Source organism: Pongo pygmaeus, chromosome 9 (assembly GCF_028885625.2).
Source record: "Pongo pygmaeus isolate AG05252 chromosome 9, NHGRI_mPonPyg2-v2.0_pri, whole genome shotgun sequence".
In the NCBI taxonomy this organism is placed as follows: domain Eukaryota; kingdom Metazoa; phylum Chordata; class Mammalia; order Primates; family Hominidae; genus Pongo; species Pongo pygmaeus.
In genome coordinates, this window is record NC_072382.2 from 111,797,435 (window position 1) to 111,815,313 (window position 17,879).

The 17,879-nt window shown below is 37.1% G+C and overlaps 1 protein-coding gene across 5 annotated transcripts in view; it reads left to right on the top strand.

Annotated features, from left to right (window-relative positions):
* ZC3H12C (zinc finger CCCH-type containing 12C) overlaps positions 1-17,879 on the top strand; it is an 84,965-nt gene that overhangs the window by 25,205 nt on the left and 41,881 nt on the right. Inside the window, exon 1 of one of the 5 annotated variants that reach the window (XM_063671406.1) lies at positions 1,608-16,364. The exons of the other annotated variants lie outside the window; for them this stretch is intronic. Within the exon in view, the coding sequence (XP_063527476.1) occupies positions 16,341-16,364 (24 nt within the window). The 5' untranslated portion in view covers positions 1,608-16,340. Of the gene's footprint in view, positions 1-1,607; positions 16,365-17,879 lie in introns of those variants that run through there. 5 annotated transcript variants of the gene reach the window in all.

Below are 17,879 nucleotides of genomic sequence, written 5' to 3' on the forward strand. Positions count from 1 at the left end.
ATTTGGTGCCATCAGTTATTTTATAACTCCTTCCTCTTTTGTCTTTAGTATCAAATCCTGACTCAACCCACTGGCTCTATCTTAGAAAATGTCTCATGTTTGTTTCTCTTTTTTTCTGCATAACTTTAGGTAACTTAGTCAACTTTTACTTAGACTATTATAAGACCTTCCTAAATTGTCGTCTTTGAGTTTCTTGCCTCCCCAAAACTAATACAGCTGGAGTTGTCATCCTAAAATAGAAATACGTGCTCAGAAACCTTCAGTGGTTCCTGTTACCTTTCTAAAATGTGGGTAGAAGAACACTATTCCCTTTTTCAGAAACCTTCAGTAGTTCCCCACTACCAAAGGTGAAACTCCGTATAGCATTATAGACTTTCCATGAACCAGCCACATCCTGACTGACTAGCCGCTTCTCCGGGAGTATTCATCACACAGTTTTCTGTACATTGTATCATCTCTCACTCCTCTGGACCTTTGATCCTGTTGTTCTCTGGGCAACAATCCTTTTTTTCTTTGCCTCACCTTACTCCCCTCCTTCTACCTAACACAGACACATATACCATAGGGAATATAGGAATAGTTTGTCACTGTCATTGTATACTCAGTTTATATGTCACCTCTCAGAGGCTTCCCAAATCTGAAGCAAAGTCTTTGTCTCTTGTACTCTATGACATATCCCTATATGCAGGCATCCCCTGTGTTTTACAGATACTCATTTATCTGGTTTCCTTAATATATTTTATAGTTCTTAAGAGTAGCAACTTGTATTCGTGTTTGTAACCTCCGTCTTTAACTAAGCATCATCTCTTTCTCATAGTAGGCATTCAGATAAATGTTTCCTTGAGTAAATTAATTCATTGGATACTAGCTTAACCTTTCATTTAGTTTGACTGGATAATCGTGGACCATGCTGCGATTTTTCTGCTACTCATGAAAGTATTACTTTAAAAATGTATTATTTGTATAGAAGTTTGAAGTAAAATTTGATCAACTAGCTCATGTCTCTAAAATGCCCCAAGAACTAAGGTATTTTATATTTAAGTTATACGTCTAAGTTATACCACTATCAATAAAATAAACTCATTCACAAGGATCTTTTTTTTACACAAATGATTTTTAGTTAACAGTTATTTTAGGGGAAAAATATTATGGCTTTAACTTTTCAATAATTTATAGATCTTTGGAGAAAGCTAACTGAAAAGTGTAGCAGTTTATGACTTTAGGGGAATTCTGTGGCTAGAAATTCAAATGTTAATGAAATTATAGGAGAGGTGGGAGGGTACTGCTGCTCTAAATTTGTCTATAGCCATTTATTTTATAATAATTTTTCACTATCCACCATCTATATTGTGAAACTGAAGTGAAGGTTTCAGTTCTCATTTTCTTTATTTTTGTGTATTTATTTATTTTTTAGAGACAGGGTCTCACACTGTCATCCAGGCTGGAGTACAGTGGCACGATGATGGCTCACTACAGCCTCGCACTCCTGGGCTCAAGTGATCCTCCTGCCTCAGCTTCTTCAGTAGTGGGACATGCACCATCACACCCAGCTAGTTTATTTTTTCATTTATTTATTTATTTATTTATTATTGAGACAGATTCTCGCTCTATCACCCAGGCTAGAGTGCAGTGGCGTGATCTTTGCTCACTGCAACCTCTGCCTCCCAGGTTCAAGCAGTTCTCCTGCCTCAGCCTCCTGAGTAGCTGGGTTTACAGGCGCACATCACCACACTTGGGTAATGTTTGTATTTTTAGTAGAGATGGGGTTTTGACACATTGGCCAGGCTGATCTCGAACTCCTGACCTCAAGTGATCCACACGTCTTGGCCTCCCAAAGTATTGGGATTACAGGCGTGAGCCTCCACAGCTGGCCTATTTTGTTTTTTCATAGGATGGGGTCTTGCTATGTTGCCCAGGCTGGTCTTGAACTCCTGGCCCCAAGTGATCCTTCCACCCCTGCATCCCAGAGTATTAGAATTATGGGCATGAGCCACTACACCTAACTGTTTTCTCATTTTCTTTTTTTTCCTTTTTTTTTTTTTTCTTTTTTGAGATGGAGTCTCACTCACTCTGTCTCCGAGGCTGGGGTGCAATAGCCTGGTCTTGGCTCACTGCAACCTTCGCCTCCTGGGTTCAAGCAATGCTCCTGCCTCAGCCTTGCAAGTAGCTGGGGTTACAGCATCTGCCACAATGCCCAGCTAATTTTTGTATTTTTAGTAGAGACGGGGTTTCACCATGTTTGCCAAGCTGGTCTTTAACTTTTGACCTCAGGTGATCCACCTGCCTCGGCCTCCCAAAGTGCTGGGATTACAGGCGTAAGCCACCACGCCCAGCCTGTTTTCTTATTTTCTGGAAGAAAATCTTTGTTTCCTTTCAGGTACCTGCTGTATTTTCTTCTAATTAAACTTCAGTTTTCTCCCTCTTGACTTCACTCCTACCCACCATTAAATCAATGTATTTCCTCTAAATCACTCATTCCAAAGCATTCTTACACTTATGTTCCTTACCAATTTCTAACATTATTTTCTAATTATTTGCACTAGCCAAAGTGTTAATCCCAGCACTTTAATCTTTAATAATTTATTTAATAAAAAGGATAGGTATGTTTGGCTTTTCCAAACTAAATATTATTTCTCCTTCCCTTGAGAAACATTATTCTAAATTATTTTCTTTATTTTCCAAAATTCAAATGTTAGGATATCATGCACAAAGGAATAGAGTTGGCTATTTTAACTCTAGGGCATTTTAACTCTAATGCATTTGATTTCTTGGTTCTGTAAATATGTGGTAAGAGCTACTGGGACACAGTTAAAGCTTTTGCCTGCATAATATTCTTCTGTATTACTAAGGAGAGACATTTTAGAGTTATAGTAATGAGAATATGGAATAAATAATGACAATCAGGTTTTCTATTTTTCTGTACTGCAATTTCATTTTTACACTAAACTTTTTTAAAGACACACCTCACCATTTACTATGTGACAATCACTGTTATAAGTTATTATGTATATTAGCTCATTTAATCTTCATAACAACCCTACGCCGTTAGTGGTATTATCATCTCCATTTTATATTTGAGGAAAATGAGACACAGAGAGGTTCAGTTACTTGTACAGGTTGCTTGGTTAATTTCAGGGAGAAGGCATGGTATGGATTGGTTCTTATATCCATAAATTATAAAAATCACCCTGTAGTTCATCTTCTTTTCTTTGTACTTTATACTAGAATAAATTGTACCCTGGAGTTTATTAGTAAGTATTCAGAGACAAGTTTCAGAATACCAGTAAGCCAGATCTCTGGAAATAGTAGTCCCTTTATAGGAACAAGTGGTCCAGTCTAGCCTAGCTTCCTTTGGCACTGGCCAGTTGGTTTGCCATTGAGAGCAAGTTCTGAATGGAATACCATACCACTTTTAAATCAACAAAATAGTGGTGCCTAAATGGTGGCAAAGCAAATAGGTTTAAAGAAAGTGACAAGCCATTCTTATGATTATTGATGTAAAAGTTCTTAGTGAAATATCAGCATATGTAATCCTCCTCAAAGTAATCATATTTCTATATTGGGTAATCTACTAGTATAATTCACAATATAAGTTAAAAATTTGTGATCATCTAATAGATCATTTTAACTTAATCCACATTTCTCAATTTTTTCTCAATCTTTTATGTAGGAGAAAAATGTATCTCTGTAAATGATTTTCAAAGGCTGTATGTAGTGTGGTATGTATATGTATAGATGTATATAAAGTTATAATTACATAGAGCTAACATATGAGGGCTTACTATATGCCTTGCACTGTTCTGAGAGTTTTATATTTATTAGCTCATTAAATTTCAAAACAACCATATTTTATCCTTTTTTCAACAATTGAGGAAACTAAGGCATGGGGAGGTTAATTTGTCCCACATGAGATATACATATATATATACACACACGTATATATATGTATATATATACACACACACGTATTTTATGTATATACACATATATATATGTTGTATTAAAACACTAGAGTCATTCCCAATAATATCAGAAACAACACAAAATCACCCTTGTTCTTTAATATTGTAATGCACTGGAACAAAAGCATGGATCAAGAGATATAAAAATTGATAAGGAAGAGGAAATCTGATTATGTTATATTATTATATATACCTGCAAAACCCAAGCACCTCAGTGAAACACTACCATTAAGAATTCACTGAGACATGTAAAACTTTTTCACTGAAGTTTTATGTACAAGAATAGGTGTTTCTTTAGACACCAACAATAACCAGTTAGAAAATATAATGGGGGAAGAAACACCTCCAATCGCACCAGCAAGAACAAAAAGCAAAATATTTTAAGAAAAGTTTATTAAGAAATACAAGCCGTGCGTGGTGGCACACACTTGTTATCCCAGCACTTTGGGGGGCCAAGACGGGTGGATCACCTGAGGTCAGGAGTCCGAGACCACCCTGGCCGACATGGTAAAGCCCCGTCTCTACTGCAAATACAAAAATTAGCCAGGCATGGTAGCACACACCTGTAGTCCCAGCTACTCAGGAGACTAAGGCAGGAGAATTGCTTGAACCTGGGAGGTAGAGTTTGCAGTGAGCCAGGATGGCGCCACTGCACTCCAGCCTGTCTGACAAAGTGAGACCCTGTCTCAAAAAAAATTAAAATAAAATAAAATAAAAGTTTAAGAAATGTATAAATTCCCCATAAAGAAATCTAGGGAACACTATTGAAAGATTTTAAAATTTTCAATGAACTGTCATTGATTGAACAATTTAATAAGTCAGCAATGCTTTTTAAGCACCTATTACTGCAGCACGATCTCCATCAAACTCTCAACAGCTTTTTGGTTAAAGCTTGTCAAAGCAATTCTAAAGAGTATCTGGAAGCATGCACGTGCAAAAATAACCAGGATAAGAATATGAAAATGAGAAGACTTGCACACAGGGTACCCAATATATTACAAATCTAGTTACATGTGCTGCAGGCACAGAAATAGCAAAAGATCAGTGGAACACAACTGGAAGTATGGAAGTAAGCCCAAGTTGAAAAGATATTAATATAAAATAGGATCATCACTCCTCTTCTCAAAACCCTCCAGCAGTTTCCCATCTCAATATAAAAGCCAGTTACTTCATGTGACCTAAAACCTTGCTACTTAAAGTAGTGGGGTCCAGGGACCAACAGCAACAGCATCACCTATGAAATTGTTAGAATGTGGAATCTCAGACTCCACTCCAGATATCCTCAGTCAGAACCTTCAAGACCCTTATATGATTCAAATGCAGTTTAAAGCTTGAGAAGCATTGCCTTTTAATGCACTACATGACCTGACTTCCCTTAACCTTGCCTTTCCTGCTTCTTCTGGCTCTTCCCTTGGAGGCTCCTGACCACCTTGCTGTTCCATGGCACACCATGCACACTCTCATCTCACAGCTTTGTTCCTGTTTGTCTTCATCCGTTCCTGCTGCTATCACCAAATACCTTACACTGGGTAATTTATAAATAATAGAAATGTATTGCTCACAGTTCTGGAAGCTGGGAAGTCCAAGATCAAGGTGCTGGCAGCTTTGATGTCTGGTGAAGTCCTCTTCCTCATCAGTGGGGTCTTGTCACTGCATCCTCTCAGAGTGATAGCGGGGCAAAGGAGCTTGCTCAAGTCTCTTTTATGAGGGCAGTAATCCCATTCACAAGTGCGGAACCTTGTGATTTAATCATTTCCCAAAGGCCCCACCTCTAATACTATCACATTGGATGTTAGTTTCCAATATATGAATTTTGCAGGGACACCAACATTCAGATCATAGCCCTGTTATACATATCCTTTCACTTTGTTTAGGTATCTGCATAAATATCACCTTATTTAAGATGCCTTCCCTGATTTATAATTACTTACCATCACCTGACATGTATTTATTATTTAAATTCTCTCCCCTGCCTCTTAAAACACACTGCACTGAAACCTTGGGGAGAGGAGAGGACTTGCTTTGTTCTTACTGTAGCCTCAGTGCTTGGCACCTAGGAGGTGCCCATTTGCTAAGGGAAATGGTCTCTGGTCACAACATTTTTATCAGCCTATCAATATATACCCTTGTTTTATGTGTGTTTCTGTTTAAAGACGCCTTATTTAATATATATTGTTGATTCATTAACATTGAACTGATGGCCAACAGCACTCTAAATTACACCTGAACAAAGCCCATCTAACAGTCATATTTTCTCTATAAGACACATCACAGCCTTCTTGCACTTAGGAACACTGGACAGCATTTTGGCTACACTCGGGGCCATTTTAAACAGCAAATTCACCAACAAAACACAAAAATGGGGAAAACGTAGCACTAAATAGACTTCAAAGAAGAGGACACTTGACTTGTTTACAAAGACATGAAACACTAAGGCAGAGCTTCTCATTCAGCCTCTGCTGGAACATATGCCTTGGGGAACTCAAATTTTTCACCATTCTCCCTGCACACTTGTCTGTGGAATGACCTAAAAATCACAAGTGTTAATTTAGGGGTTACAAATAAGTTTTAGCAAGTAGGCAAATTTGCAAAGATGGGGAATCTGCACATGATGAGGATCAGCTGTGTGTCATTTTTCAATCACTGTGTATTGAGTTTCTACTGTGTGCCATGCTCCCAGGATTATGCAGCACTTAAAACATTGATCAGTTCCTATCCATATGCCAGACCCTGTGCAAAACTCAAATAATTTAAAGATGAATTTAACAGTGTTTCAGGTATGGCTGAGTCAGGTATTTAGCTAATCTTCAATAATAATGGGTAGGATTTTAACAGGTGAAACTGTGGAGAAAAGTACTTGGGAAGAAGGAAACTCTTAAGTCAATTTCCGTAACCTTGGCTACATATTAGAATCACTTGGGAAGCTTTTAAAATGCCTCTGGCCAGGCTTCATCCAGACTTATAAAAGTAACATCTCTAGGTGGGACTTTGGTATCAATATATTTTAAATCTCCTGAGATGATATCAATGTATATCTAAAATTGAGAGAACTGCTGCTTTAAGTACCTGTGTTTGGCTGGAGAATAGGTTATGTGAGGGAAGTAAACAAATAAATCCAGAAAAGAGATTTTGGTCCAGGTATTGAAAGGCTATTATTGATTTAGCACATTTGTATTCACCTGCCGTGTGCTGGGCACTCTTCTATGTGGTGGGGATACTTCAGAAAGCACACAAGAATCCCGGCCCTGTTAGAGCTAACAATCGAAATGCTTTGGCAGCTGTTCAGGATGAGTCATATTCTAGATTTAACTTTTTATAGTATATGATGATTTGTATTTAGAAGGAATCTTGTCCTAAAGGCTCAGAATTCTTAATTTAATGCCTAAAATATTACATCACCTTTTGATATGTATAGAACTCTAAAGAAAAGTTTTGTTATAAACTTTCGTGCTAATCTCACTGAGTGTTTTTTAACACAGCCGTTCCTTTTTTTTTTTCCTAGCCTCTTGCACATCAGCACACTTGTCTAAAATCAGTAGTATGCAGTTATTTAAAATCAGTAGTGTGAGGCCATTGGAAATTATAACTCAAGCTTTTCATTTTCTCATCTTACAAGATGGGAAATGTGCAGATGAGCAGCACATACCAGGTGGTGGCTGAGGATGTCAGAGAGTGGCATCCAAAGGAGAGATGAGATGAGGTCTGACCGGGCTTTGATGGTGATATTGTGAATATTATTACCATACAGTGTCATTTAACTACCATCAGTTATTTTATAATTTCAGGATGTCTTATATAGACATTTTCTTTTGTATAAAATTACACATTTTTGGTCATCTTTTTCTGACAATTTCAGTTATACTTAATATAACCACGAGTGTATTTTGTTAACATGAATAATAATCATGTGCCTTCTGCTTTAAAAAAAAAAATCATACATAGTCCTCCCTTATCCTCGAAGGGTATGTTCCACGAACCACAGTGGATGCCTGGAACTGTGGCATACATATATATACAAATGGTCCCCAATTTATGGTTGTTCACCTTAAGATTTTCAACTTCATGATGGTGCGAAAGCCATATGCACTTGCTAGAAACTGTACTTCAAGTACACAGATACCATTCAAGTGGGTTTCTCAGGACATAACCGCATTGTAAGTCAAGGTGTATCTATACTACGTTTTTTCATTTCTCCTCAAGCCAGCTAACAGGCAGGTAGGGTCTACAGTGTGGATACACTAGACAAAAGGATAATGCATATCCTGGGTGCCACAGAGCAAGCGGGCAGTAGATTTTCTTGTACTACTCAGAATGGCACACAATTAAAAATGTATTAATTTATTGTTTATTTCTGGAATTGTTTATTTCTGGAATTTTGCATTTAATATTTTCAGACCATAGTTGACTGTGGGTAACTGAAACTGAGGAAGGTGAAATGTAGATAAAGGGGGACTACCGAATGTCCTCTTTGACTCATGAGTTTTCTCTTCCCATACACTTGCTGCCTTAGAACCTATTACATCAGCACTTTGGATGTCATTTGCATTCCTTGTACTTTTCTAAAATTCCTCATTCTGTGAGTATTTACAGGTTTTGTAGGAATTGAAGATAATCTTTTTTAAGAGCTATTTGCTTAATGAATTTTTTAAAAAACACTAAATGGGAAACTAATCACTGGGAAATATTTGGATGAAGTCCCGGGATATGGGTTATATTTTCATTTAAAATGAATGTAGAAGAGTTTCTTTGTCTTCAGACCAGGGAAAGGAATGCTGTTTTTGTGGATTTATTTTGTATTTGTTTCTGGTTCCTAAACAGAATTGAAGGTTATCTACTCTTGATGACATAGTATGGAAAGATTTTCATAAACCTTAAGAATTTTGACTTTGAGGAGCATTGTCTTTCTTGTGACTGAATTTTTTTCTTCCTTTTTGAACTTAATCCCTTCAAATGTGTTAGACAAGTGGTCTGATTAGAGTTAATTCATATAGTTTTTATTACCCTTTATTTTTCTTAGTAGTTCTTCATAACAAAACTCTTTTTATTCTTGATTATTGTTGGAGTTTGAGGGGTCTTTTTCCTGCTTTATTTCTCAACCAATTGAGAAACAGACAAAGGAGCCAAGCACATGGAGATCAAAATAGCAGCCCTTTCCATCCATAGAACTATTGGAGAGAAGGTGATTTAAGAGAACAGTATAAAGAGCTTAGTAACACTGAACCCCAGAATTAGATTTAACCATCCAGTCCCAGGCCATGCTGGAGAGCAAAGCACCCAAGTATTTTCTGCTTGTGGGCAGATCTCAAAGAGAAATGTGCAGTTGAAAAGGACTGGTCCTCACAGACTTACCCATCAAAGTCATCCTCAAGTGGGGAGGCAGAAGCTGCAGTGGAACTTCTGCAGGTGCAGCTCTAGTTGAGAAGCGAATCCAGAGGAGACTGCGGGAAAAGACCTGTCATCACTGGGAGGCTTGAGCTTCTTTGAATGTTGGAAGCAGCCCCAGTGGCAGTATCAGGGCTACAAGAACTTTGCCTATGGCCGAGGGCTCTGATAAACTCACCCTGTCATAGGGAGAAATAAAGACTAGCAGAGCAGCATTTTTGTTCTCATGAATGCCTGCATTCAAATCTGCAGGGGCCTATTTTTTTTTTATTGGTCAATTTTTCACTTGAGGATCTTCTAGAGATCAGCACACTGCTGCATGTACTGTGTAGATTATGGGAGAGTGAATGGTTCTGCTCTCAAGAAGCCTACATCCTGGTTCATAAATAAATGCTAAATTGTACTGTACAGACTATTCATGTTATAGAAGTTTGAAGGAATTGGAAAGCAATAAAAAAAACTGAACTAGTCCAAGAAGGCTTTATGGAAAAAATAAGCCTTGAGCTGGGCGTAGAACAATAGATTTGATCTGGATAGGTGAGGCAGTAGTGCAAGACAACACTTAAGGCAAAGAGACATCTGTGCCCTCACTTTTGCTGTCCCTTCACCTTAAGTGGGAAATTAGATTACAAGGCCAGAGGAGGCCCCGTTTGTAGACAGAGCCTCGAAAACAAAACAAAGCAGAGGACCAGAGACTTCTGATTTGCAGCTGAGATTTTTTTTTTTTAAGCAGAAGAGTGATGTCATTGAAAATTACTTTGGCAGGGAGGTACCTAAGGGATATTCAAGGAAGGAGATAAATTAAGAAACAAAAGTAATCTAAGCCTGGGGGAATAAATGCTTAGCCTAAGGGATGCTCATGGCCATGGGAATGAGAAAATTGAGAAGAGAAAAATAATCAAGAATTGATTAACTGGATCTTCAGTATGTATTAAATGAATGAAACAATTGAGAAATAGACAAAGGTGTCTATGAGGTTTTAAGAATGCACTGTTGCAACAACGATAGCTACTCTTAAGGGAAATTGGGAATGAGATACACTGTTGCTCATAGATGTGAAAATGGAAGTCAAGCAATACATATGTTCTTCAAGACTGATAAGTTTGTTCCATTTCTACTTCCTTTTTTAAGTCATTTGGATGGATTGTATGGGAACCATATAGAATCTCTCACTAGTGTGTGTGTGTGTGTGTGTGTGTGTGTGTGTGTGTGGTTTTTTATGTTTGTTTGTTTTGAGATGGAGTCTCACTCTGTCGTACAGGCTGGAGTGCAGTGGTGTGATCTCAGCTCCCTGCAACCTCCACCTCCTGGGTTCAAGGGATTATCCTGCCTCAGCCTCCCGAATAACTGGAATTACAGACACATGCTACCATGCTAATTTTTTTGTATTTTTAGCAGAGACGGGGTTTCACCATATTGGCCAGGCTGGTGTTGAACTCCTGACCTCAAGTGATCTGCCCGCCTTGGCCTCCCAAAGTTCTGGGATTGCAGGCATGAGCCACCATGCCCAGCCTCTCTAATGTGTTTAATGTCCTTCCGTACTGGGTGTCAGATGTTCTGTCCACATAGCATTTTCCTGCTCTGCTTCTGTTAATATCACCCCACCTAAGGAATGCCCCCCCACCATCTCCTTACGGCCTGACAGGGCAGCCCATCATGGCCCCACATACATCTGGCCACAGTAGTAGGGCAAAGGGGTAAGTAACATGATTTCAGCTGTGCTCATCAGATTCTCTGTCTCAGGAATTTGAACCTTGAATGGAGAACACAAGGTCAGAGAACATAGTGCTGGAATCATCAGAGAGAGATAGATAGTCTAGAAGCTCTGCAACTGAAACCCGGGGTTCAGTCCTCGTCTCTGACCTGAAGGCTTGAATGTTGAGTTCTCTTTCTGACCCTGAGAGCTCCTTCATGTTCTTCCAATAAATGTCCCAAGCCCTTTTCCAAAAGGCCTGTTTTTCTTGCTGATGAAGAAAAGAGTAAATTGATATGCATCTATTATATCTTATTCTTTTTGCCTTTTAATTTTTATTTACCTGTTGGTAGTTGCTTAGTATTTTTAGGAGCAAATATGATTTACAAAAAAATATGAGTTCTGATACAATTTCTTTTAGGATTTGGATACGAAAAGTAGTTGTTGTTTTCTTCTTCCTTTTTTTTTGAGATGAGGTCTCACTCTGTTGCCCAGGCTGGAGTGCAGTAGTACAATCACAGCTCACTGCAGCCTTGAACTCCTGGGCTCAAGTGATCCTCCTGCTTCAGCCTTCCAAGTAGCTAGAACTACAGGCACGTGCCACTATGCCTGGCTAATTTTTTTATTTTTTATTTTTGAGATATAGGATCTCCCTATGTTGCGTGGGCTGGTCTTTAACTCCTGGGCTCAAGCAGTCCTCCTGCCTCAGCCTCCTGAAGTGCTAGGGTTATAGGTGCGAGCCACTGCACCCAGCCGTTTTTCTTTCTTGTTATTAAAATACCAACAGTTTACTTAATGGCTATGGAGGTAACTATATCATGGTGATAATTTTAATCTACCTTCCCCTCAGCCCCCACTTCCAGTAATGAGATTAATGTTAACAGTAAGAAATGGCAGAGATGGCCATGTTACTGGAGGAAGTATGAGCAGAAAATGTGTTTGGAACTTTTTTCATTTGCACTGCATGTTCCAGTAATGCTACTTTCATTGATTTTTGTTGTCCTCCTTATTGGTTAATAATATTAGTTATTTTCTACCCAATATTCATATTTTAATGAATAAGTACACTAATATTAATGTTCTTTTTCTACCCCATATTAATACTTTTCCATTTATGAGCTTTATTTTATATAAACTCATTTATATTTGATGATTTATTTTAAACATATGATCTTGATTACAGTTGAGATCTTTTTTCTTACGGTTAATGTTAAATATAAAGGTATATTTTTCCAGAAGTTACTATGGGTGGATTGTATTCAGGGCTGGCTTAAAATATGGGCTAATGTTGGGACTTTCGGTGTCTGCCTCTTCTCTGAAAAGTGGCATGGTTTCATGGACAGAAAGGAGTTAGGAGAATGTCTAACACTTTCAACAGTACTTTCTGGAATGGGCATGTCTCAGATGTTTATCAGGTTCTTGATACATTTGATCCTACGACTTTCTGTTAACCAGCGCTCCCTAGATCTACAGCAATTTATTTGTCTTTAATTCATACAGGCAATATTCTTAGCATTGTTTTGTGGTTTAAAGTTAGTCTTTAACACTTTTCAAATAGCACTCAGAAGAGTAGCTTTCTACAAGAGAGCTCATGGCCTGTCTGACTTCCTAAATATAATAACTCTCAGATATTAGAGTTAATGCCTATTTGATTTTTTACTCTATTCTTTTACACTATGTGTATGAATTAGCTTTTGTTGTTTTGGTGGTGGTGGTTGCTTCTTTTTTTAACACTCAAAAATAATAGTTTTTGGTTAAAATTTTAATTTCATCGTTTTGGGGACAGTTGGGAAAATCTGATATAATAATCTTACTTCCATGGTGTTATCATTAGGATCAAAAGAAATTATAGGCCGGGCGTGGTGGCTCATGCCTGTAATCCAAGCACTTTGGGAGGCAGAGATGGGCAGATCACATGAGGCCAGGAGTTTGAGACCAGCCTGGGCAACATGGTGAAACCCCATCTCTACTAAAAAATACAAAAATTAGCTGGGTGTGGTGGCTGGGGCTTGTTGTCCCAGCTACTTTGGAGGCTGAAGCTTGAGAATCCCTTGAAGCTGGGAGGTGGAGGTTGCACTGAGCTGAGATTGTGCCACTGTACTCCAGCCTGGGCAACACAGTGAGACTCTCTCTCAAAAAAAAAAAAAAAAAAAAAAAAGATTACATATTAAAGAGAGTGGTCCCAGGAAGTGAACTCAGATCACTGCTGGCAAAGATAATTGATGCCATACCCCCACATCAAAGCTTACTTGTTTCACATTCATACGTCAGAAAAAGTACAAGCCCCTCTCAAATGGTTGAAGTTTCAAATATTAGACCCACCCTTGGCAAAGACAGATTTTAGTATAATACTCCTAAAACTACACTGTCTTTTTTTTTCTGTCATAAGTGTGCATTGTGCTCAGTCATTTATTGCAGTGACCCAAACAGAGCCCAGTCCAGCTGTTTGTATTTTCCCTGCAGTGGAAAGTGGACTAGGGCCATGTGACTAAGAAAGCCAGCCTGGGGGCTGTCTTTTCACCTACAGATGTTTTAATGTGCTTAACATTATCCAATACTAGCAACCTAGATAGTCTAAATACCACAGCGGGATCTGATTAGCTTTTTCAGATCACTGCCTTTATTTGCTGTTTGCAAAAAAGCTTAATCCAGTGCTAGAGATCAGGCTTCCTGCTGAGCCCTAGGGTAGTTTCTCTCATTCTTTGTGTTCACAGTGGCAGGCATTAGTGAGCAGATTCCTCCTCCTCCTAAATTAAAGCTGTAAAGTAGTAACTATAGTAGCAAGGGATAAAGAGAAAACCCAAGGGAAAAAAGAAGACTGTCTATTCATACCAAGTAGTTTCCTTGATATACACAAAAGAAAGAGTTTCTAATATGAATTAATAAATACTGACCTCAGTGTCTCTTCTAGTCAGTGCACAGCTATTAAGTTTTATTAGGTTTCAGTTGTAAGTACTTTGTGTGGATATATGTTACGTTTTTCATATTTATCCTACTCAATCAATCTCAGTTTTACCAGAAGAATTACATTTATTAGCCATAACAGTGGCCTTTCTCTTATTCCTTTCAGGGCTGATATCTTTTTTACTCATGAGATTTCAAAAAGAACTATCACCACCACTAACAAAAAAAAAAAAAAGAGATAAAGTCTTTCTTCATTTCTGGGACATCCATTTGCTTACCCAATATGTGACATTTGAATTCTGTGTAATTCACATTGTAATTTGCAATAAGCGATAATACTAGAGATGCTTTATCTTGATCCTTGATGGGTTTATGAAATGAGACCATCGCCTTAACTGTTTCAACAATACTGCTATAACCCTTAGCAGAAGAAAGAATAGGTCTTACTTTAGAAATTAGTTTGTCATTCAGAACCTAGTAATTATATTTAGTTCAAAAATATTTTCACTGATTTTTAAATTTCCTACCATTTTTAGAATGGCATACATCAATAAAATATTGGAACTCTTGAGGAAATATCTGTAAACGATGAGCTGTAATATGGTACTTTATCTTTTAGTTTTCTTTCTGGAAACAATAATAATTTTCAGTTTTTAGTAGGCATAAGGAGTGTTTTCAGTGCAATAACTGAAAAATCTTAACCATGTAGATCTTCTTATTTAGTAAATAGAGACTATCTCATTTGCATTTGAGTAGGCACAATAAGGACAAGGCCAGGAGTCCCAAACTAGTGTTACTTTTTTCCAACTATTCACAAATGATCCTAATTGTGTGTAGCTTCTGTATTTGTGTATAAAAGGAGATTGATTTTGATTGTTTTGGGTACTTTTTATATCTTTAGAATTCATGATCATATAATGAAGAAGTCTAGGCTCTGCATAAATCAGCCTATAGCAGAAAATTGTATGTAAAGAGCAGTTCTTTGCCTTCACTGTTTTAATTGGCACTGGAATGAAAAGGGAATGTGCGTGCTTGTGTTCTACATCACATAAGTAAATAGCAGAACAGCTATAGATTTCCTTTTTCTTTAGTAGGGAAATATCCTTACAATGCCTTATAGTATTTACATTTTGATTGATTTTTTTTTTGTTCATAAACAGAGACCACTCCAGGTATAACTTATGCAGCCCACAAAGGCAAGTAGTACATAGTATTATACATGCTGCAACCTGAAACTTTGAAATAAATCTGGGATAACAAGTTTACTCACCAAAGGGGCTTATTTTTATATACTTTATACACTACAAAAAGTCATAGTATTTATAATGTTAACTTGTTCCTGAGCTGAAATTTGAGTATTACATCTTACAAATTTTATGAAATACAAATACTTTTAAACAGTTATGTTGTATATTAAAATATAATGAAAGACTTTGCTTCTCTTTAATTATGTGGTTAACTAGTATCCATAGTAAAAAAAATTTTACACTGCTATTGGCATACATAGGATAGGTTATTCTGATGATTTTAAGTTGAAGTTAAATAATTCTGTCTAAATGTACAGTTTAGGTGACTCATTTGGCACAAAGTTAGACAGAACTTGTGTTTTATCTACACTTTCAGTGAATTTTTAAAAATCAGTTCTATTTGTGATCTCTTAAGTCTTTTTGTTTTGCAATTGTATTTTCATCATCTCTTCTTTTTGTTTTCTTGTCTTGCAACAAATTAACAAATACTTAAAAATACACACTTTCCACTATTTCCAGGGAAATAGTTTGACTATACCCTTCTGTCTCATTTCACCAGTAACTCATTTATTAAAGATGGGGATTACTGCAATAGTTAATTGCTACTTTGACACACTTCATTTTCTTTAATAAAAATGAAAAGCTAGAAGACTACAGTATAGCCTTAACTTTTTGAAAACATGCAACTTTTACTACTTTAAAATATAATTGGTTTCTTTGTTTCATGCATTAAAAACAAGGAGGAAAAACTGAAGTCTGCCCAAGCCAGGTGTTTCTTGTTGGCAGCCTGCTCTCTAATGACTCCGCTCTCATAGAGCAGCTGCCTACTAGTCAGCTTTGTATGGCCTATTGTTGCTGCACACCCCTTGTTAATACACATGCTGCCCGGGGCAGACCCTGCGAATGACATCAACTTGCTTATCTTAGAAACCTACGAACCTGACACAGGGTGCTGAGGTTGTCTTGCATCTGCCCGGCCAACTAATTGTGAGCTTTCTGGCCTATGATTGGCTGTTATTCCACTCGATAATAGGTTAAGCAAAGACATTGCCATTCCATCTGTTCAACCATTCATTGTTCTTCTTGCCTGCCTGGAAGTCTGCAGCTAAAATTGTGTTAAGGAGTTTACTGCTGAAGCTGCTACAGAAACCAATGTCTTTGTATTTTCCTGCTAACGTGAGTATTTGTGCTACTTTAATGCCTTGGAAGTTAAACTTTGCTAAATATTCAGAGTATTAATTTGAACTCTGTAAAAGAAATCACCTCCAATGAAAGTCTACAAATTATTACATAGTGCCAACATACCAGAAAATTAAGTTATTTTTGTAAAATATGTCTGCGAAGCAGATTTTTACACTTTTCTAGTCTAAAGTTACATAAATAATTACTTATAGCTTCATGAACATTTATAAGGCATTAGGCATGGCATATAATCATTTGGAGCTCAAAGTCAAGTTATAATAAATATTCCGGTATTTTTGATAAATGGTGGATTTGAATCTTACCTTGTCAAAGTCTTAAGTTTCTTAAGATGTCACTGTCGTACCCAGGTGCTATAAAATGATAAGATTTGATAGAGCTTTCTGTTGTCTTAAAAGTCTAGCTTGGGGAGATGGATTGATGTAGGTAGACGTTTCAACTTGTTTTAGATGTGATGATTAAGCATTCAGTTGCTTTGTCAGCAATCTCAGTATTCATGTACAGCTTCTAATTTCTTCACTCTCACCTTTCTTCTCCCTTATGTTAGTTTCAGACATTAGATTGAAGATGTCATTCCAAGAACTATTTTCTTCAAGAGTTCTGTAAAGGGGAAGGGAGGAAGAAACAAAGACTTGCATCTATCAGTTGGGAGGGAAAGAAAGAGCGTAAAGGGTTAAAAAGAGGTTTTCATTTCTACCACATGCCCTATTGTGCGAACATATGCATAAGTCTATTGAAAGTTTTCCGAAGATGGGCAGGCCACCAGTTGCTGGTCTCCTGCAGTTCCAGTAGACATCTGTTGCCCCAGAGCATTAACCAATCTGTTCAAAGGGACATCCCTCCTTTGTTAGCTAGAGGGATGCAGACAACAGCACTCACTCAAATACAATGGTAATTAAATACACAGAGACTACAGCAGTAGGTATTTATTACATATTCATTATTTTATTTTTATTGTTCTCATAGTATTACCATTTGGATAACAACCAGAACCCACTTTTATGGCATTGTAACTTTACATTACAAACAAATAAATCGGCTTAACAAGTTTATGGTCTAATATTCCTGATTAATATGAGGCTCTTTAGAATAGAAAAAAGATTTTTTTTTAAATCTGATTTGAGATGAAGAATTATCCAAGTCAACTAATGAGAACTTTCAGAAAATTTGGTCACTGGATGGAGGAATTTCAGTGTGTGCAATAAATTTCTAGTGAATAGCCATTATGTTGTAAACCTGCATTCAGCTAGTACAAAGTTTCTTTTTGATAATTAAAAGAATTAGCTACACTTCATCATCATCTACAAAATTAGCATGAACATTTAGTTCTTTTTCAACAAATAATATTGTTTAATTTTCAACTTGCCTTTTAGCAAGAAAAATTGAGTTTCTAATACAGTATCTGGAAGGAATTTATAGATTTATAATTATAGAAATCTTCACAAATCACTATATATTTGCCCAATTCCTTTTGTGTTCAAGAATATAGTG